This window comes from Typopeltis vanoorti, chromosome 6 (genome assembly GCF_054136105.1).
Source record: "Typopeltis vanoorti isolate ZY-2024b chromosome 6, IOZ_Tvanoo_1.0, whole genome shotgun sequence".
In the NCBI taxonomy this organism is placed as follows: Eukaryota; Metazoa; Arthropoda; class Arachnida; order Uropygi; family Thelyphonidae; genus Typopeltis; species Typopeltis vanoorti.
The window spans coordinates 42009668-42033971 of record NC_143554.1 but is presented as its reverse complement, the minus strand read 5'-3'; the positions used below and the strand labels follow the sequence as shown (position 1 = coordinate 42033971).

Here is a 24304-nt window from a genome sequence, read left to right as displayed (position 1 = left end):
CCTCCAGCCATAGGTCTGATTCGTCAGCATGCCACAGATAAAAATTGTGTGTGTGTGTGTGGGGGGGGGGGGGGAACTGAGATACGAAATGGCACTTTATTCAATCTGTTACCTGTTAAAGATTCCAACATTATCAGATCTTATATTTTTGTCTTCTAAGGCAGCGCTTCTCAAACTGCGGGCCACGACCCCCCCCCCCGCCCGCGGGGGCCGTAGGTTTTGTTGAGGGGAACCATGAAATAATGAAAACAAATTTAAAATTGTTTTAAGACTACATAGATTTTTTTTTATTTTAAAAGAAACGTATTTAACTTTTATTATTTCTTTTTTGTTTTTTTTATATTTTAATGGAAAAATTCACACATTGGTGTTGGTTCACAAACTTTGCTTCCTGTGTATTTCAGCACTTAATGAATATTAGTAAATATTGCTTATTCATATGTTTCATTTCAAAGCAGTAGTTAATTGTATTTACTTCGAATGCTCTCCAAGGAAGCTCCAAATCTTCCTGTCCCTTTCATCATGCGTTTGTAATTAGGCACTGTTGATATTGACTTTATATACATATCAAAACTCGTTTTATATTATCACTGTCATCCGAGCTAGTATTCTGTTACCAATAAAAGTTTCTCATATACTTCACACATGAAAAAAAGCTTAAACAAGTTCATGTGGGGAGATAGTAACTCGTTTGTAGTGGTAAACAACACGCCCTCCCTAACAGCCACTATACTGCAGAGGCAATAAAAACAAGTACTTTTATTATGCCAGTGAATAAGGTATAAGCAGTCTGTGTAATATATTTCTCAACAAATAGTGCAATTAGAGACAACTGGGATAAAAACACTAATTAATGAATCACATGTTCCCTCATACAGAAACTATGCTGTATAGATATAGATAGACTGAAACAAAACCATATGTTGCATGGGCAAACACAGTATCTAACTAAAAACTATTGTTATTAATTAGATGTGTGTGAGTTCGATTTCCCAAGGCAGCAATAAAATTCAACCGAACGCGTTAAAATTCGCAAAAGTGTTAAAACTAAGTAATAAGTAATATATACATAATGAATGTTATGGCAGTTTCACATATGGAATTCGGTTGAAGAGAGTTAGCATTTCAACTCAATTGTTAGCTATGCTCGTGTCTTTCGGTTGCACAATCTTTTTTTAATACCGAAATAATCATATGCACGTTTTAATAACCTGCCTTTGCTGTCTGTTTCACGTTAGGCTTAATTACCGTAAAGGGAGAAAAGTCACAAAAAAGAAAAATGTTCCTGGTCCGGGGATTCCCTTATTCAGGTAATATTCACTAATTTCATGTTGTCAGTCTGTGGTGAGCCAGTATCAGTAAGTGGTGTTATTATTTGATCTATTCTACGTTAAAAAATTTAACTCTGAGATGGATAAGTGGCTGATAAAAAATAAAAAAAAAATCCCGCGAACAATCAGAAGCAGACTCAAAAAAAGGGACAGTATTTCATATTTTACCAGAACAGCCCGCATCGTCTTCAGAACCAAACAGTAAGAGGCAAAAAATGTAATATATGCATTTGATTTTTGCGATATTCACTGTGTATGTTTTGTATTGAATATAAATACAATAAATATTATAATAATATATCTCTCTATTACGATTTTTTTTCGAGGGGAGCCATGAAATATTTTAATTTTTGCGAAGGGGGCCCTGATATCCAGAAGTTTGGGAAGCACTGTTGTATACAGCTAATTTAGTGTTTTGTCTAATTTCTCTCTTATTCCATATAAATTTATTCAGTTGACTTCCTACCATACCAGCTTTGTTGATTCTGTTGACTATTTCCATATTTAATTTACCATTGTCGCTAAAAATTTTGCCTAGGTAGCTGAAATGTTTTACTTGTTTTATAGGTTCTCCATTCACAATGCAGTTAATATTTTCAGTGCTTCTGCTATTTTCATTCTCTTTGTTTTCTATTTGGCCTGAATCCAGCTTTGTTTTTCACCAAACTTCCCTTCCACAATTCTTCTCAATTCAAGCATACTTGCATAAATCTCACCAGGAACACTCAGTAGAGAAATACCTCTGTAATTCTCACATTCAGTTTTATTTCCCTTTTTATATATGGGTACAAATTTGTTTGTATATTATATGGTGATGAATCTAACATAGTGTTTCATATGTCAATATATAATATTCATAAAACTAAATGTTAATTAAAGGTTGAAACATTTCTCATATTTGATCATATATGAGAAATGAATCATAATTGATTCATTTCTCATATAAATGATAGATAATATTTGTCGTTATTTATAATATTTACTAAATTTCCCCCCATAAGTATAACTGATTTCCATGGTATTTTTCTAATTATTTTGAATATGTGCAGGCTATTTAGTTTATGCAACATCCAACATGACATAACTTAGAAATAAAAAAAAGTCATATTTTAATGCAGCTACCACAAAGGACAGGTGACTTACGTAAAACCATTGTGCGCTTAAGCATACGAATATTCCAAAATTTTTACCACCATTATGTAAAATTTACAAGTTCTATTCTAATCTATTTTCAGAATCTCACAAAATGACTTAAATGTGTTTGCCATTCATTAGTAATTTACATAACGTTTCTCTTAGAATTAAAATCACCAGTACAAACTATATATCATAAAACAAGAACATAAATGTACCACTCGTGATACTCTCAGTTCAGTACATAAAACTGATACATGGATATTTATTATCATGCAGAAAAGGGTTGTGCACATGCCTGAGAACTGTAGATGCTAGAATAGCAAGCATAATAAATACTTATGCTGTGCATTAAGTCATTTCAAGATTAAAATACTGCAAAAATTGTATATTTTATACATAAATAGTATATTCTTATATCTGATTGAATAAGAGAAATTTATTTCATTTAAATTTGTGTGTGTCTGCATAAGAGAAAAGCCAAGGACATTATTTCTGTTGATGCTTACGACAGCACTTAAAATCTAAGTATACATAAATATATTGAACATGTGAATGAGAAGGAAATTATATGTTTATATGTATGACCTGTTGGACTTCACAGTTTTCAACTTTGATAATATAACTTGACTAAGGACACACCCGCATCGTACATAAACAAAGCTAAAATTAGCATATTTTTGGCACTTTGTTGTAGACACCGTTTTCTATGTTCTAGCTTAGCTTAGGTTCCAATTCACTGAGGACTAAAATGAGACAAAATTAAATCAATTACAAAGGAAGACTTTTGTATTATTTCTTCCTTACCACACACACACACACACACACACACACACAGTGATCCCTTCCTTAATTATCTGACCAGAGCAGGAAATCAGTTTTCTAGCTGGATAACTGTAGGTAGAAAGTTGTATAATACTATACCAGAAGTTTTGGTTGACAAAATAATCCTTTTGAAGGTTGGATAATCAAGATCACTGTGTGTGTGTGTGTGTGTGCAAATTTGAAGAACAGGAATGATATATATATATATATATATATATATATATATATTAAAAATTAATTACAAGAGCTAACATTTTAGCAATCTTTTCATCATATCGAAACTTAAAAAATACTCATTGTGCAAGTTTATTTATTTCAAATTTATTCAATTATGAATAAGAGTACTTTGAACATATAGTCTTATTCATAATTGGAGAGCTCAAAAAATTTGAAGTCATATGCAAATACAAAACAAATAAGTGCTGTATATAGCATCAATGTCCAGCCACAGATTCCCCCCCATTCAGGAGAAAACAATGAAATTTCATCTCACAAAATTTGAATGCATTAACAAATACTGCTCAAACGATACAACATATGTAGTATTCAGAAATGTTCAATAATAAGAAATACAGTAAGTCATATGATATCTATCTGTTCTTTCATTCAAAGGTATGGAAAGTTTGTAAAATGTCAACATTTCACCATTCACCAGAAATTAGTCCATGTCAGAAGTAATGTTTTCTTAACCAATAAACTAGCCAGAGTTCATAAACAATGTTCCTTCCCCACAAATAAAGTGAAAGATATTGTGCTCAAGAATAAAGCTCATTCTTTTCAGATACTTTCTAAATTAAGTGGAAGAAAAAACATTTTTTGAGAAATGGAATGTATGGATAGTTGTCATTACTTTCAAGCCATACTGCTTATTAATATTATTGAGAGTCACAGGAAAGACAAAAGAAATTTATTAAATCATAGCATGTGCTTTACTATCTTTCACTATCCCACTTTCCCAATAGCTACCTTAGTCCTCTAAGTTTTTTTTGAAATGGCTGCTGCAGCTGATCCTCAATATCCTGTTCTCAGACAATGAAAGATGTGTTTTCAACATGTTGACTTCCCTGAGACAGGAATGGAGCCATCTATGCTGGCTGCAGAAATGTGGCATTCTATGATCATGAAAATATACATTTTTATTTAAAATTTTTAGGAAAAAATATTTTTGATCAAATCAAGTCATGATCTTTTAAAAATGAGAGTTTAGGATTTTCAGTTCATTTATGATTATACTGGGACTTGTAGTATTTATGAAGGAGGTAAAAAAAGGAAGTCAGACACTCAGATTTTTTTTTTTTTTTTTTTTTTTTTTTGTTAAACAACAGTGTATCTGTAATCAACAAGCAATACTGAAATTGCCTAGTAGTGAGAAAAGATAGATGACTTCTACAGTTTCTAACAAAAATAAATTGATGATAAAACACAACAAGCAGCATGAGCATTTTTATACTCTGCAAATTCTGGTAATGTCTGCAGTTATCTATAATCAAAACAAGAAACAAAATCACTAGCTAAATATTTTTTTTTTCTGTTATAGAATATAGAATAAAGAAATATAAAACCTATTATGCTGTTTCATTATCAGTTTTAAGGTCTTCCCAATGCACTCAGATAAAACATGACTTAATGTATGTTATATTAAACACATTTTACAGCAGACAGATTTAGGAATATGAATTGCAAAATATAAACCAAGCTTATTTTATATACTGGTTGAAATACATTTCACATTTATATGTATTCAACTCTCACTATAACAAAACTCAGACAACAAGAACAGTTTATTGTAGTGTATAATCTATAGTGACTTTTCTTCAGAACAGCATTGTGTCTATGAAGATTTGATCATAACTTTTTGGTAGTTTGTTAATTACAGTGAGAGATGACTATATTTTTCAGCAGTCTTTCAATTTGCTAGTATATATTACTTATCAATATGGAATACCAGCAAATATTGCATATTTCATTTTTATTCTGAAGCAAAATTGATTTGTAAAAGTCTGAATTTTGAAACACATCATCAACATCACTTTTTGATCTTCATGGCAGTCTTTTTTCCTTTTATGAATGTATTATTTATGATGACAGAAGAGCATAATTAATGGAATTAGGGCTAAATACCACTAAGAAATGGCAATTGTGCAACACAGTTGCTACTACTATTACTGCATATGAGAAGAATATCATAAGATTAAAAATTTCTGAAGATGGATTTTTTTTTTCATCTGGCAGGTTAATGTCAATCCTTTAAAGCACCATTGATTGTGACCATCATCTTTCTTGATCCTAAAGAAAATATATATAATTATAATTTTTATCAATAATAATTCATAACTCCCTTTCAAAACAGTTAAAACATTATAAATTATGGAATGAAAGAATAATAGAAGCGAGAATAAAAAGAGATAGAGACTATTTAACAATAATTGGTTTATATGTCCCAGAAGAAGGAAGAGAACAGGATAATATTGATTTTTTTAATCAGCTACAAAACATATATAATAAAATAAATAAAAATGATTACATAATTTTAGCAGGAGACTTAAATGCAAGAATTGGAAACATGAAAATTAATAATAATATAGGAATACATGGAGAACATACTCTAAACAGGAATGGTAAAAATCTGATTGACTTTGTAGTTTATAATAACCTAAAAATAATGAATTCCTTCTATAAACATAAAGACATACATAAATATACTTGGGCAGCAAGAGGATGGAAATCAATATTAGATTATTTTATATTAAATGAAAAGACATCAAAATTTTCACTAGATGTTAGAGTTCAAGGATATGAAATAAGCAGTGACCACTTCCTTGTTAAAATAAAATTAAGATTACCGCCTAAATGACTACAAGTAACAAGAACAGAAAGAAAAATTGAAACATTTGTTTATAAAATTAGACTACTGAATGAAACAAATGTACAATGGCTATATGAACAAAGAATTAACCAATATTTAGATAAAATAAAACAAAATGAAGAAATGGAAATAGAATGGCTTAATATAAAAACGATACTAAATGCAGCAGCAAATGAAAGCTTAGGAAAGACCAAAAAATTCAATAAAAGGAAAAAACTGAAGATCTGGGATGATACAATCAAAGAAATAATCAAAAAGAAAAAAAGAAGCCTTTCACAAATGGTTAAGCAGTAAAAGATTAGAAGATGAAATAGACTATAAAAGAATAACAGCCATAGCTAAAAGAGAAGTCAGAAAAAGACAGAGAATCATGGAACAAATTTGTTTCTAATTTAGAACATGATTTATATAAAATAAGACCCAATGTATATAAGATTTTGAAACACTTCAATGCAGATACCAAAGAAAACATAAAATTAAACACCGAATTGAAATTATTCGGATTTCTAAATTACTACACAGAATTGTGGACAGACAAATATTTTAAAAAAGACAACTGGCAAACAATGAACAAAAATGAAAAGGAAATAACTAAAGAGGAATTAGAAATCGGCCTGAAAGAAACAAGAAACGGAAAATCACCTGGAGAAGATAAGCTAGGTTCAGAACCATAATATGCAGGAACAAGATTCAAAGAAAGACTCTTATTATTTTTAAATAAAATTTATTCAACTGGTATCACCCCAATAGAATGGAAAAAAGGAATTGTGATTCCTATCTTTAAACCGGTCGCTGGGCTGTCATGGCGTTCCTCTCGGTGGTGGATGAGGGGGGGGGGGAATGTTTGGTGGCACTACTTTGTACGCCTCCCAGATAGGTTCATGGGACCCGCTAATCACGACAGCTGCGGTCCTCCATTCATATTGGGGGTTGGATGGTTCTGGTGGCCCATTCCGCAAAAAATGCCACTGTGTAAAGCATCATGTCTACACAGAAAAGAATTAAAGCCCGGGTAGTCTCAATATGTCCGGAACGGTGGTGTCAGGGCGATATAGCAGGCCCTGACCACGTTAAAGATCCAAGTTATATTCAATAGCTATGTCCAACCAGAAATAATAAAAATCAATAATGATGAAATTAAACAAGTTGTCATTATGTATATTGACTACTTGTTTAACAGGTATAGGACAACAGAGATCAATGGTACAAAATATGGACAAAATTAAAAGATGCACAATGCTTGGGTGGAAAGCATTTAGAAAATTACATTCAATATTCAAAAGCCAACTACCAGTAGTTATACCTGAAGAGAAAAGTTTTTAATTAATGTATTCTTCCAATATTGACATATGGCTGTGAAACATGCATACATGGATTTAGTATGGAAAGAAGTATGCTTGGTATCGCAAAAAGAGTACGTGGATAAGGAATCAAACCAAAGTCTCTGACATCATAGGAAGAGTGACACATCTGAAGTGGCAAAGGGCTGGGCATACATATTGCTTGAGGACAAGATCAATGATGAACAAAAGAAGTACTGGATTGGATTCCATAAGAGGAAAAATAACCACAACGGTGACCTAAATCATGGTAAAATTTGGAAAGGCCTTCATCCAACAGTGGATTGACAGCTGATGATATACATAAATAATTTCTGATCATCAGAATTATCCACCCGTTTGTGAATCCTACATTCATTACATAAGTTTATTTTCTTCTTTCTCATCAGCTCTTCTGTCTTATCAATAATAGATATCTCACATATTATAATATTTTGTTGAAGATTGACAGATTCAGTCCACTTATAATGAGGGAAACAAAATTTCTATGCGGATTGATATAGAGGACGAAGCATGAGCTGGAGCAAATGCAAAAATGTCTGGAGTGGTTCACCTGAAAACAGAAAGAAGTACAAGAAAAGAGAAAGGAATCTTGACTAAGAGCAAAGGAAAAATTAAGGAGTCTTTTTTCTTTTAAGGTTATTACATGGTGATCAGCATTCATAGTAAAGAATTTATGGAGACACAACACACGTTAGAATAATTGCTTTACTTGACATTAGGAAAGTAACATTCGACATTTCGACCTCTGTATCGAGGTCATCATTAGGAAAAATACATATGTATGAGATACAAGCTACATGACACTACTATACAAAGGTAAAATGAATCTAGATTCTTGTTAATCTTTTAACCTAGCCTGACCTCTCGTGGAAAAAAAAAATGAATAAATAAAATCCAACATCATTTCAAAGCCGAACATAGAAAATATAAAAATTTCATGCGAAAACTGACCAGAGAGCTTGCAGGAATACACTGCCACTATATATGAGTTGCCTTAACCGAAACTAATAGGCGAATCACGAACGTTAAAAGAGCCCGTATATTGCCTTTCTAGTCCATTTTGATAGGTTTGACAGCTGTTTCAAACTCAATGGTTTTCATCAGAGACTAGGCAGAAATCTAAGAGAGCAAAAACTCTCAGCACTAGGGAATTTGAAGCATCGGAAAGGTGTATTTTCCTTAAGCGAACTCTCAGTCGGTGCTTAAAGTATTAAAGTATTTACTAAAATAAAGAGCCAAAGGCTTCATTTTGGTGATGCAAAATTATATAAATTAAGTGGATATTAAATCCAACATCATTTCAAAGCCGAATACAGAAACTATAAAAGTTTCGTGTGGCTAGTTTCTGCATGAAACTTTTATAGTTTCTGAATTTGGCTTTGAAATGATGTTGGATTTAATATCCACTTAATTTATATAATTTTGCATCACTAAAATGAAGGGGTGATTAAGGGTCAAAGCTGTATAACTGAGAGGAGACCTCCACATAGCCTTTCAAGGAATGCAGAGAACCAACCAGGGCTTCTGACCTAATGTCCAATCCTCACCTTCTCGTGGTGCATCCTGTCGGGTATCTTCTTTGATACTGAACGAATGAGGATGGGCTGGCAATTTGGGATTTAGCCGACCAAATTGTATTCTTATTGGTTAAACCAAAATAAAAAATGATGGTACAACATGACAAAATTTCATGCCGGCTGGGGCGTCGCCCAGTTAAACAAGGCCCCCGTTGTTTTCGCCAGGGAACCTGGGCGAACAGCGAAAAGTCAGCTACTGGAACAAATCTGAAAACAAACCCCAACTCAACATCACCAGAGTTAAAGATCGGTACTATCAATGTAAGAAGCCTGAATGGCAAAGAAATGGAGCTAGCTGAGGAATTAGATAAGTACCAGATCGACATAATAGGGGTGACTGAAACAAAAAAGACCAAAACTGGTGAGATCTTTCTGAGCAATAAATACAAAATGTTATATTCAGGCAATGACAATCAAGGAAAAGAAGGAGTAGCCATAGTATTCAACACAAAATACGAGGCTAATCTTCTTGAATGGCAGCCAGTCTCAAGTAGAGTAATGTGGGAAAATATGAGAATGGAGAACTGGACAATGAGACTTATTTGTGCATATGGTCCCACAGAAGGTTCTACTAAGGTAGAAGTGGAGGAATTTTTTGATGCTTTAGAAAAAGCAACTGACACAATGAAAAAGGAAAAGTTGGTCCTTGTTGGGGATCTAAATAGCAGAGTAGGAAATGATTGTGAGACATACAAAAATATTTTGGGAAAATTTGGAGAAAAGAGCAAAGCTAATAATAATGGCAAATATCTGTTGGATTTCTGCTCAGGACATGGACTGGTTATTACTAACATCATGTTCCAACATAAAAATGTGCACAAATTCACATGGAGAGAAGAGGCTAGGAATAAGAAAAGTCTCATTGACTATGTTATTGTTGATAGTGATGTTTTCTCCCTGGTGCAGGACACCAGAGTGTACAGAGGATTTGAAATTGGAAGTGATCACTATTTAGTCTTGAGCAGGATAAAATTAAATTTCATATTGAAAAGAATAACATGTAAGAAAGTTTTAAAGCGAATAAAAGTTGAGCAGCTCTCAGATGTGAACTGTAGACTAAAATACAGAAAGATTATTGAAAAAAAAATGAAAGAGTTTGAGAACAGGAATCAAACCTTGGAGATTCAGTGGCAAACTCTGAAGAAAACATTGATTGATTCTGTCAGAGAGGCATGTGGCGAGGTTGTGTACAAGGATAAAAAAATCAGAACTCCCTGGTGGACACAGGAAGTTAAAGAAGCAGTGAAGGAAAAGAAGAAAGCATATCAAAAGTTCCTGGCAAATAAGTCAGCTTTTACTCTTACAGAATACAGAGACAAATGTAAGAAAGCTAAACAGTGTGTAAAACTAGCTAAACAAAAGTCATGGGAGGATTTTGGCAAGAATATAGAAAATAAATATCAAGAAGGTGGCAAAATATTCTGGAAGTTGTTGAAGAAGCTTAGGAATGGAGGAAAGAGTGCTGTAAAAGGAGTTAGAGATGAAAACGGTAGAAAAAGATATCCTTGAAGTATGGAGTAATTACTTTGAAAAACTGCTAAATGAAACAAGCAGTGATGACAGCACAGTGATAAAAAACACTGACCAGGCATGCAGTCAGGAATACATATCCATACTTGAAGTAGAAAAAGCCATCAAAGGCTTGAAATGTGGAAAGGCAGTAGGAGTAAATGATATTCGACCAGAAATGCTGAAGTATGGTGGTATAAAAGTCTTACAGTGGCTGCACTGCATAGTTCAGAGCCTGGACAGAGGGACGAATTCCCGATGATTGGAATAGAGCTCTCATAATACCCATATATAAAAAGGGAAATAAAACTGAATGTGAGAATTACAGAGGTATTTCCCTACTGAGTGTTCCTGGCAAGATCTATACTTGAGAAACGGTTGAGAAGAATTGTGGAAGAAAAGCTTGGTGAAGAACAAGTTGGATTCAGGCAAAATAGAGGCTGTCAGGATCAGATCTTCACTTTACGACAAATAGTCGAGAAAGCATGGGAATATAACAAAGATCTGTATTTAAGTTTTGTCGATTTGGAAAAGGCATATGACAAGGTGCCAAGAGAGAAGCTATTCAATACGCTGCAGTTATATGGTGTCAATCGGGCATTATATCAAGCAATACTTAGTCTTTATTTAAGTTGTAAGTCAGCAGTTAGAATTGAAGGAAGTACAGGAAGATGGTTTAATGTTAAATCTGGTGTGAGACAAGGATGTACATTATCCCCTCTGTTATTCATTATCTATATGGATCACCTTATGAAGGAAAGTGGTATTAAACCTGATATCAAAATTGGAGATGTTAATGTCGGCTCTTTGCTTTATGCAGATGATGTTATACTTCTAAATAAATCTGCAAGATTCTCTGACTAAATTCAATTGCTGTTGTAATAGATATGGTATGAAGGTCAGCAATAAAAAGACAAAGACAATGAAAATAGGCAGAATCATTGAACATGTCAACTGTGTTGTGAATGGAGAACCTGTGGAACAAGTAAAACAATTCAGCTACTTAGGCACGATTTTTACTGAAGATAGTAAATTAAATATAGAAATAGACAACAGAATCAGCAAAGCTGGTATGGTGGGAAGTCAATTGAATAAATTCATATGGAATAAGAGAGAAATTAGTCGGAACACTAAATTAGCTGTATACAACAGTGTTCAAACCAGTTTTAACTTATGGATCTGAGAGCTGGGTTAGAAGTAAAACACTTGACCAAAGACTAGAGACCGCAGATATGAGAGTCCTGAGAAAGATTAGAGGCGTGAACAGATGGCATCAATGGCAATATCATATTAAAAATGAGGATATTAGGAAAGAACTTGACATTGTCAGCATCCAAGAATGCGTTAGCAGAGCTAATCTCAGGTGGTATGGTCACTTAAATAGAATGGGAGAGGAAAGATTAGCAAAACAAGTGTTCTCTGCCAGGTTGGCAGGAAAACGACCCAGAGGAAGACCAAGATATAGGTGGATTGATACGGTACAAAGTGCCTTAGACGATAGAAATATAAGATCTGATAATGTTGGAGTCTTGACAAGTAACAGACTGATTTGGAGGAAAATTGTAGATAGGAAGTTAGTAATGATGTAATTTTTTCATGTAGTACTGTCATATTCTGTACACCCCTTGAGGGTACATGGCAGGAATTTGATGATGATGATGATAAAATGAAGCCTTTGATTCTTTATTTAAGAAATAAATAAAATAAAAAATTAAAATACAAATAAATTAAAAATGGAACTACATTAAACATTTCTAAAGTCCTGTTGTATTGAGATTTTCTTCTGTGCTCGTTCTGGTTATAAGGAGAGTTACACTATCTGATCAAAAGTATCCAGACACCTGATTTAATATCAAACCATCCTCCTGTACCAACTCCAATTATAACTGCTAACCTACATAATGCTTATACAAAGATTATGTATTTGCTCAACACAATGTCCCATTTCACCATATAACTGTAGCCTTTTGAAGAGCTTTCCTCTTGGCATCTTGTCATATGCCTTTTCCAGATCAACAAAACTTAAATACAAATCCTTGTTATATTTCCAAGATTACTCAACTATTTGTCTTAAATTGAAAATCTGATCCTGACCACCTCTATTTAGCTTGAATCTGGCTCATTCTTCACCAAGCTTCCCTTCCACAATTTTTCTTAGATGTTTTTCTTGTGTACTTGCATAAATCTTACCAGGAACACTCAGTAGGGAAATACTTCTGTAATTTTCACATTCAGTTTTATTTCCTTTTTCATAGATGGATACTATGATAACTCTACTCTAATCATCTGCAATTCAACCCTCTGACCAGGCTTTCTGAATTATGCAGTGAACCACTGTAAAACTTTTCTTCTTCTTCTCACCTGCTCATGACAGGTTGAGTTCCTCAAAGACGAATTTTTGCCATTTCTTTCTGTCTGCTGTTTTTTTATGTAGTTCTATTATAGAGTTTAAGTGGGTTCTTTCTTTAATGTTGTCAATCCATTTCTACCTTGGTCTTCCTCTGTTGGGCTGTCAAAAATTCTACCATTTAATAATATGTCTGGTAGTCTTTCTGGGTTCATTCTTGAAACATGCCCAAACCAGCTTAGTTGGCTATTTTTTAGTGCCAATTATTGTTTATATCTTTTAATTATTGTTTCTTTAAAGGTAAGTTCATCTCTGACTTTTTCATTTGTTTTTCTTTCTGTGCAGCTTGTCTACTGATTTTTCTCTTAAGCGTTTTATTTTAAAAGCACTGAGTTTATCCATTTCTTTTTTTCTTAAGATCCAAGCACTCTGAGCCATAGAGTACTATGGAAAATATCATTGTTTTATATATCTTTAGTTTGAGTTCTTTGCTTAATCTTTTATTGTTCCATATTTTTTGTAGTCTGCTCATTGTTATCCATCCATTACTGATTCTATGTTTTATGATTTCAAAATAGTCTAGATCTTCAGTGTTCACTGAACCTAGGTAATTGAATTTTTTTACTTGTTCTATATTATTGTTTCCTATTTTCATTTGGATTGCTCTCTTTTTCTTCTTATTACCATTCATTTTGTTTTACTAAAATTGATTTTTGATATTATATTTATTACTTGTTGGATGCAGCTTGGTCAGGATATTGTCTCATTTTTCTCGGCTGTCTGTAGCGATTACTATGTTGTCAGCATACTTTAAATGTGTTATATTTCTTCCATTTACAGTTATGCCTTCACACATCTATAGTCCTTTGTCTACTACTTCTTTTAGGTACAGGTTAAATAAATATGGTAACAATGGGAAGCCTTGCATAACTCTTTTTTGAATTGTTATTTGATTTGTTTCTATGTTTTTGTATTCACTACTGCTTGAGTTTCTGGATAGTAATTCTTGATACAATTTAATAGGTATTTGTCGAACTCTCTGTTTTCTAGAATTTCAATGAGTTTGCTTATGTTTATTGAGTCAAAACAGCAGTAGAGTTTTATTTTTGTCTCTCATAAGATCTGCTAATCTGTTTAATATGAAAATTGCATCTATTGTGCTATTTATAAATCCCATTTGTTCTTCATATGGGATTTAACTCTGTTTTGGAGAATCCTGATAAATATTTTATAGCAGTAGCTTAGAAGGGTAATATATCTATAATTAGAGCAAGATCTGACATCTTGCACTAATAATTTCGCCAGAAATGGTTGAATTTCATCTACTCCAGCTGCCCTTCCATATTTTAGGTTTCTAATGACTTTTCAATTTCAAGTATGGATATGTATTTCTGACTGCATTCCCATTGGGAGTTTTCTACCACTGTGCTGACACTTGTGGTTTCATTTAGTAATCTTTCAAAGTAATTCCAGAAGATCAAAATTACAAATTTTTTGTAGTATTTATAATTCAAATCAGTATTACTAGTATAACATCCATATATCAATCTTAACAACAAGCTTAGTCTTCATTTATAAATTAATGAGGTAATAATCAGAATCACTTTGATATCTAAGGAAAAAAAAATGATCTGCATTACAAATTTTTTTAATACATATTTACCTGCTCTATTTCGGTGTTCACACAACCAAACACCTTGCCAAGTGCCAAGATTTAGCTGGCCATCAGTAATTGGAATGGTAAGACTGGACCCAAGAAAGCATGACTTGATATGTGCAGGCTAACAAATTAATATAGAGGTTCATACAAATTTACAAATTACAAGTTATAAAATTTGAATTTTCATGAAAAAAAAAAAGCAATATGTTTGTGCTATTTTTCATGTGCTTTAAAATCTTACAATAGAAATAAATATTACCTTGACAAGATTTTAACAACACTGGAATACAAAAATGATATTCTTTCCACAGGCAGTTTTAGAATTTGGGAATGTTTCAATTTTTTCACTTTCATGGTTCTTAAGCAATACACAATTTAAGTTTTATCTTCCAACAACATACATGTTCAGAAACAGACATACAAACACACCAGTCCCTGTAGGACTGCTGTTTGCTCCCAGAGTTCTAGTCATCACAAAGGAAGGATGTTTTAGGCTCAATTCTAAATGTCAAGTAGAGAAACTTTTTTTTTGGTGGAAGGAACACAAGGATCAAGAGTTTTGGATTTGGTCATAGCATCAGAAGTTCTGATAAACACCTAGAACAAAAATGATATTAAAGCAACTGATACAACCACAAGAAAGAAAGAAAATATAAGAACACAAGTTACCTTCATAACTCTACTAATAGTATCTTCTTTCTTGTGGTTATCAGTTGCTTAAATATAATGCACAAAAATAATGACATGGTATGTAGACGGAAGTGGTATAGACAGTTGGTTGAGTGGTATGGCCTCCCACAATGAATCCTTGGTCTTTGGAGGTATGATGTCATAATAAATGCAGAAATTAGTGAATGAAGTAAGAATGAAAGCATGAGCTGGAAGAAAGAGGAAACAAAATAAATGAAGAAAGATGAGAAGAAAGAACAAGGTGGCTTTAGTGAATGAAACAGTGTGCATATGCAGTCTTTTACAGGACAGTGTGAGCTTGACTGGAGAAGCAACTAGTAAACATCACAAAAGAGGAGTAAGAAAAAAAAAAGAGTTAAGGGAAAATTAAAGAGTATTACAAGAGAGAAAAAAAAAAAGCAGAGTAGGAGACTAAACTGCATGATGGCATGAATAGGAATGCGCTCAAGTGTATGATGAAATTGTGCTTTTGTGGTGAGAAGATTAAAGGCTTTGCAACACATGCAATCTAGACATAAGAACAAGAGTTACGAGTTCTCTAGCATTGTTAGCTTAGATTGGTAAAAATTCCAGAATTTAGACTTGGTTGACAGGAGAAAATAATGTCTTAGGGAAAGAATGGGATACATTTTTGGGGAGGATGCTACCAATGATAATAGTAAAAGAAACTAAGCAGCAGAAGTTCAACAGGAATGCAGAGTTAAGGGAGGTATTGTATTTGAATCTATTTGGTATGAGATAAAAGCCAATAAGACAAAAGATACAGTGGATGCTGCAAATATAGTCAGCTATCACTCATTGAATACATGGTGAGTAATTTGCTGATATATGCATCAGCAAATTACCCATCCCATAATCAATAAACACAGGCAACAGTAATCTCATTATTACAAAAGCAGACAAAGGAAGAGCCACAGTAGTTATGGACTCTAAATTACAAATTAAAAATCTCTCTCTCTATTACTACGCGACAGATCAACTTACTAGGAATTGGATTACAATCCCACAAATAATCAACACAGAAAATTATACTCACTGTTAGATGAAATCACAAGCTTTGATGGAGATACATATACAAACTTAAAACAAACTTATTTTGCTAGAACCCCATGCTTCTATGGTTTGAAAAAGATTCACAAGGAAGGTTTCCCCCCCCCCCCTCTTTGTTCTATTGCATAGAATCTCCCATATTGCATACCCACATTCTGAGCAAGTTTATTAAAAGCTCATATTGGAAACTCCCACTCTTTCATGAAAACTTCCTCCAATTTTCTGGATAAAGTGAAAAAAATCTTTCCCTCCATAATGATTTAATGGTTAATTTTGATATCGAATCCCTTTTGACCATACCTCTAGAAGATGCACCACTTCTGCTCTTACAAGCCTTTCTGCAAGATATAGTGATATTATTTGACACTGTCATTCACTCTGGTTATTTTCAATGTCAAAATAGAATCTATAGAAAAGTTAAAGGAAATACCATGGGGAGTCCACTCTCTTCTGTTCTAGCTACATTCTATTTGGAATTTAGAAGACATCTTTTTCTCATCCATACACCTTCAACCTTTGTTTTGGTTGTGTTATATAGATTATGTTTTTGTGATCTGGTCCCACAATGAAGATGCATTATCTGTTGTCCTAGGAAACAATCTACATCCATAAATTAATTTCACTACAGAAATAGAAAAAGAAAAATTATCCTTTCTAGACATAGAACTCTACTACTCACTGTCAGGTGAACTAATTACTTCCATAAGGTTAAAATTATTAAAACTATTGCGCTGTTCTCATATTATATGCTCTACACAGCAACAAATTCAGCAAGAAAACTTTTAAACATCAAATGATACATGAATCTCAGTGGCTTCTCAGAGTGGACTACATAACATATTTTTGATTTCTATAATCCTAGCTCAAATCACAAGGAAACAGTATGTAGACTCCCTATCTTGTACATTTTTGTCGTCTTTTAACCAATCTTTAGAATACTTAATAAGTATAATCTAGTGGCTACATTTATTCCATTCAACCTACTATTAGAATGGTTCTCATCTTCTAAAGATAAATGCTCCCCCTGGCTCTTCACTCACTCTTCCTGGCATTGACCAAGTTCCATGTGACTGCAATCTTTCTTACTTCAGACAAACTCGCCGTTTCCAGAGGAGAAAAGAATGCAAGGACACCACCTTACATCATGAATAGGAAATCTCAGAGATTTAGTCTTGTACAACATGGAGCAGATATCAATTACAATATCTTATGGGCTGAAACATGCTTACTCCATATCCAAACTGAATTGGAAATGACTGTTTCTTACTATGGAAGATGTGGAAGAGTATTATTCTAATCACACATCATTGTTATTCAATTAATTAGTAATACAATTAATTAATCCTTAATACAATATTTCCCCACTTATTCCTTTGTATTGTTTTATCTATAACATAGCATGCTTCTCACTATTTTAAATTAATCCATTGTTTGTGTTAACTTGCATTCAACTGCATGTTGCCACAGATAACCTGCAATTTTCAGGTCGAAAGATATGGCCTTTAAATAAATATTATTCACTCCTTTCCTTGCGTTATCATGTGAATTTTATGAAACATTATGGCATAAGTATTTCTAAAATAACAAGTAATCCTGTGAGCTACCCTGGCTACTTTAGCAATATGCCCTCTAAACTCCAATTCTCTAAATGTTACTATCCTCAAATCTCTGGTTTCATTAGTTTCCTGGAGTACACATATCATAAACATACCTCCATGGAGTTAAGAAACTCATTATGGGAGGTCCCACCTCACATGTGCAGCTCATCATACCTTGACTTAAATGTATTCACAGTGTCCCTGCACTCACCACACTCTCAGGCAATGCATTCTAATCGCCCACTGCTCTCCATGCAAAAAATCTACTTCGCATCCCTTTGCTCCCACCAATCTTATACAATCTCCAGATATTCCATGAAAAATTTCATCCATGCTAATCTGGTAATTACTTCTTACCAACTTATACGTCTTGATTTCCTCAATGTGAAACACTGCTTGTAATCTATTTCTCCCAAAATGCATAATTTTACACTTCTGCATATTAAAATTGACATCCATCATATTTTGCCCATACTATCAACATATTTAAATTATCTTGCAAGTTCCCTACATCACTTTGATTAACTATTAGCAAACCCAACTTTGTATCATTAGCAAACAACTGGATGTCTCCTTCAAATTATTTCCTATATCATTTATGTGCAAGTTAAACAGCAATGATCCAAGTACAGAGCCCTGTACACACCACTGGTCACCTGGTTCCTTAATACACTACTTTTGGTATCTGTCCATCAGCCATCCTTGAATCCATATCATATAAGAAAAGAAGTAAATCAGAAATATACTTTGTATATTTGCTCTATTGTTTATCTATTACAAGAATAAAACATTAGAATGCCATATCAAGCACAATTAACAGATTACCTAACAAGAAACCAAAATTAATGAAGATATAAAAGAATTTAAAACTTGGACAAACATAATTATTAAAGCAGCCTCTGAAGCACTTGGAAAGAAAAATAAAATATTAAAAAGAAAAACATTAAAAGAAAAATGGTATACAAATCATTCCTTCAAAAACTACAAAGGAAACAGAAGAAATATAGTTAAACCACAGTACAGCCAGCTCACCAAGATTCTTGGTATAGATTTATTAATAAAATAAAAGACAAAACATAGTGTATAAAATATTAAGGAAATTAAACAATGAAGGGGATATAGCACAAATCAACATAATACAAGAGAAACAATGGATCGAACATTATAAGAATTTATGGTATGAACCAAATTTAATAACAGAAAACAATGAAGAAATCAGTATTGATATAGAACCAATTAGATTAGAATTAAAAGAAGCAATAAAGTTATCAAAAAATAGAAAATCAACCAGATTAGATGGCATAAATACAGAGCTTTGGAAGCATAGTGGAGAAGATTTAATCACAGATTGTTTATGAGAAAAACTGCAAAATACTCTATTCAATCACAAAAGAAATGAAGAAATTATAAAAGAATTAAACCAGGAATCAGTAACAGAAAAAATTTAAAAAAATAAACATAAATGGATGGAACATGTTGAAAGAATGAAAACAGAAAGATTACCAAAACAACCATTAGGAAAAAGAAAACTAGGACGTCCTCTAAAGAGATTCAACGATGACTTCTAAGGCCAGAACAGGCCACGCTAGGCCTAAAACCTTGAAATGGATCATGATGATTGTTAAAATTAATAACTGTTGGAAGAAATGTGAGGTTCCATCAGACTGGTCAAAAGCCAAGGTTATATCAATATTTAAGAAAGGAAACACAGATGAATCAGTCTATTAAATACAGGTTACAAAATTTAGATTAAATCCTCAATAAAGAACTCAGATATATTGCAAACAATCTACTCTCAGAAGAATGAAATGCTTTCAGACATGAAAGATCATGTATAGATATTTATGTGTTAAAACAAATTACTGAAAAAAAAAAAAGATGAAAACTTAATTTAGAGATTTGTCTGGCCTTCAGAGATGGGAAATATGAGAAAGATTTTGATAAAATACACAAAGAAAAATAATGCAATATAATGAAAAAACAAGGATATCCATTACATTTGGTATAAGCTATACAAAGTCTACACTATCTATCAATAATTGTTCTGACATCCCTGTTATTTGAAGTTATGAAATATTCCAGGTATGTTAATAACATAAAAACTGGTGTGTAGGAAGCAGTATTTCATTGTAGCAGTTGAATACAGGTAGTATGCAACACAACGTGAACTCAGTGACTTCGAGAGATGTGTCATCGTGGGCTGTCACATTGGTGGCATGTCCATATGTGCCATTGCCAATCAACTGGAGCATCCAAAATCAATGGCTTGCAATGTAATCAACAAATGGAGAAGTTCTAGCATCACTAGTGCAGGAAAACACTCAGGGTAGCTACCAAAAATGATTGACAGGGACAGGAGGGAGTTAAAATGGGTGGCATGCAAAAACCAGCTATAATTGGCACAGACCATCCTTGAGTTCCAGAGCACCAGTAACATTATGGTGGGCACTAATGCTGTACAAAAAGAACTCCATTTACTGGGTTTCCACAGAAAAGCATCACACAAGCTGAACATCACAACAATGAACAAGGTGGCTTGTCAGGCCTGGTACAAAGAGTGTGTGATCTGGACAACTAACCATTGGAAAACAGTACTCTGGAGTGATGAATCAAGGTTCACCTGCTTCTAGTGTGATGACAGGAAGTGGAGGTAGCCTGTTGTATTCACAGTAAAGTTTGATGGTGTGGGATGCATTCAGCTGGTTTGGAGTGGGACCAATAGTCATTGTCCATGATTCCATGTAGGCAGCAGTACCTGATTATCCAGAATATCAAGTTTCTGACAGGGATATATCTTATCTCCATCTCTGTTTAATATATATATACTGATCAGATTATTAAAATATTGAAAACAATAAAACATGGGATCGGGTTAACCAGGAAAACTTATCAATACAATGATGTATGACTGCCCTGGCCTGAGTAGAGTCCTGATCTCAACCCCATCGAACACCTGTGGGATGAACTGAAGTGGACTGAGGTCCAGAGAGTATGTCCTCAATCTGTCACTGAACTCAGTGCTGCTTTGATGGAGGAATGCAGAAAAATTCCACCTGATGTCTGCTGCACATTGGTGGAAAGCCTCCCTCAAAGGGTGCAGGAGGTGATCAAAACCAAAGATGATGATATTAGGGTCGCCTGCTGGTATCAGCTGCAAATTGCTAAACAGTCTGGACAATTATTGGTAGACAGTGTACATAAAGATACAAAAATAGTTATAGTTAGGTAATAAATTAACATAAGAGATTGAAATTAATGATGATTTTAGACAGGGTTATATCTTATCTCCATCTCTGCTCAATATATATATATATATATATACTGATCAGATTATTAAAATATGGAAAACAATAAAACATGAGATCAGGTTAACCAGGAAAACTTATCAATACAATGATATATGCTGATGATCAGATTACATTATCATTGCATTACATTACATTTTTATAATATAATGTAATATAATAATAAAATTTTATTATTTTGTTTAACAATCCAACAATAAAATTGAACAATTTCCCAAAAGAAAACAAAAGGTAGGCATAGTAACATATCAGATGAAATTCTGAAAATCTGTGGAACAATTAAAAGAAGACACTCAAATAAAAAAACAAAATGGGAAACAACTAAAATTTTATAAAGTAATGACCATTCCCACTCTATTATATAGTTCAGAAACATGGACTGTTAAAAAAAGAAAGATGAAAGTAAAATACAGGCTGCAGGAATGAGATTTTTAAGAGCAATTAAAGGATGCAAAATTGGAACCATATAAAAAATGAAGACATCAGAAGAGAACTATATATATATATATATATATAGGAAAGAACATCTATTTTGGATGGAAAAATCTTGGCTACCCAAAGAGAGAGAGAAAGAGAGAGAGAGAGACAGGAAGACCAGCTGCAAGTTGGAAAAACCAGTGAAGCCAGAAGAGGAAAATGCCTAATCCTTAAAGAGAAGAGGAAGAAGAATTGCAGGAGGTGATCAATACATTCACACTTGATTACTTCTGGGGGGATGCATGGAATTGTAGAAGACAGCAGAGCTAGGGTAAGTAACTTTTCTTTATGGTCAAATTCCATGCACTTCTGGGTAGCACCTCACATTAAAAAAAAGTTAGTAAATTACTACAGCAAAAGAGAACCTTCATGAACCCATGCTGCTCCTCATACAGCAGTACATTCTTATCTACCTGCTCCTGAATTCTCTTTTCAATTTTTCCAGTAATTTTACAATCAGCACTTTTAACTTCTGAGATATGATAGGTATATAATTTTCTACCACATAATTTGATCCTCCTTTATGCAAAATAATTATTTTGCCCTCCTTACACTCATTTGGAACTCTTGTCAGAGCTGCGACTTAAATTAAACAGCCTAGTCAACAGCATCACCAGTTCTCTTGCAGATTCTAGTAAAACGTGTGCCAATATCCTACTTAATCCCACAGCTGTATTTGCATTCAGATTCTGCAATATTCTAAGCACCTCCACTTCACCAACTTCTGTTCTCAACATCAGTCACCTTTGCCATAACAATACCCCAAATTGGATGATATACTCTTGCAAAGCAGAGTAGCCCAACATTTTTACTTTTCTCTGTGACCTCTCTACCATCAATACTCATTAAAGCTATTCTTCCATAGTCATTCTTTCTCCTGCTTGCCACATAATAAAAAGTCTAGGATTTCTTTTGGTCTGCTAAGCTAATTTCTTCTCATAATCTGATTTTGCCTTCCTTACCATGCTGGTCACTTCTTTTCTGACCCATGTACTGTTCATGAGCTTGTTGATCACCTTTCTCCTTATATACCTTCTATAACATTTTCTTTTTTTTTGCAATCCAATGCTTAATGATATTACTCCACCTGACCTTGGTATACAGTGTGATATTGATTCCACCCAGATATCCCTTAATTATCTTCCATGCACTGTGAACATCCTTCCCTTGCAAATCTTTATGCCATGGCACTGCTTCAATCTGCCACTCCCCCTCAACTGGAATTTCCCTATGTTTTGCTATCTTCCAAGTCAAAACAACACGATCATTCTGTGCAGTTTGGAGTCAATGTGGCCACCTTAATTTATGGACAGATCTACTCTACTCTAGACAGAAAATAAAATAATAGAACAGGTGACACAGTTTAATTATTTAGGCATATATAGATCTAATTCTATAACTTCATCCAACACTCTTGTATCCAGAGTCCCCTTCCATCATATGCTGCTTCAAGTAATTACTTCTCGGTAAGTGTATAAATTCCATTTCCTTCCTGCCATTTGATTGTTACTCCTTCTAGTCTACTGTCCAAAGTTGAAGTCTTCCATAATAATTACTTGACTTGCCCTCACTGTACTGATCTGCTGTTGCACATCTTCCAAATCACCCCTAGCATATAGCAACACCCAATTTTATACTGGTGTGTTGACCTCAAACTCACCCCTCATTTCCTCAAAAGAAATACCATCTTCCCAATTGACTCCTACTCCTGCAGTTCATCATTGCTTTCATAAGCAGTAATTCACCTCCTGTCCTGTCTACTCTATCCTTTCTGAAAATATTATATCCACCATATTCTGTTCCTGTAACCACAACATTTGCTGTTATCCAAGTCTCACTAATGCCTATAACTTTTGGCAAGGTTGTTTTGCAAAGAAGAGGAAGTTTTGCACTACCCAATGGCAAAACTTCCTCTTCCTTATTCCTGATACTTCTAGTGCTAGTATAGAGAAACTGTAGCATCCTGTTAGGCACCCAAATACCACTGCATCCTAAAGTGACTACCCCATTCATTATTGTTCTCTGAGAGACTAGATTTGGCATTTTTTGTTCATTCACACACTCATTTGCTTCATGGGTGCCTTCACACACACACACTTACCTGCATCCATCCTAATTTTTTTAGTTTTCTTGACTTTGTGCTTCCACGGTCTCAGTGAACAGAGATCTCTAGACACCTAACTCCAAATCCATTCAAGTGTAATTCATCAGTATTATATACATCTTTCTGTTCATCGAACTCAGACATAGGCTCACAACGTCTACAATATTCCTTCTGCATATCTACATATTGAATTCATTAGTTATCATTGCCCTCCTTAGTTTGCCTCTATCATAGTGAGGTAGCAGACTTACAATCTTCACTCTCTTGCTTCTTCCAATAACTTCACATCCTCTCTTATACAACACCTCTCAGGTCATTGGTGCCAGCCAAAACAATCAATTCTTTCATCTTCTCTTTCTATATTCAATTAGTATTAATATTATTAATTTTCACACCAAGAAAACAAGATTTCATCGCACTTTTGTGAAGTATCCCTCTTATCAGGGGGATACCTTGTTAAGGGTGCTCGTGTTTTAGTAATCTGATTG

The 24304-nt window shown here is 33.6% G+C and overlaps 1 protein-coding gene across 2 annotated transcripts in view; it reads right to left on the bottom strand.

Annotated features, from left to right (window-relative positions):
• Positions 1-2691: 2691 nt before the first annotated feature.
• The window catches only part of LOC150105404 (uncharacterized), a 184672-nt gene continuing 163059 nt past the window's right edge, over positions 2692-24304 (bottom strand). The window contains exons 6-7 of one of the 2 annotated variants that reach the window (XM_090394131.1): positions 14596-14713; positions 2692-5576 (exon numbers count right to left, since the gene is read on the bottom strand). In XM_090394131.1, coding sequence (XP_090250257.1) covers positions 5530-5576; positions 14596-14713 — 165 coding nt within the window. In that variant the 3' untranslated portion in view covers positions 2692-5529. Of the gene's footprint in view, positions 5577-14595; positions 14714-24304 lie in introns of those variants that run through there. The other variant, XR_016548446.1, reaches the window with a different exon arrangement.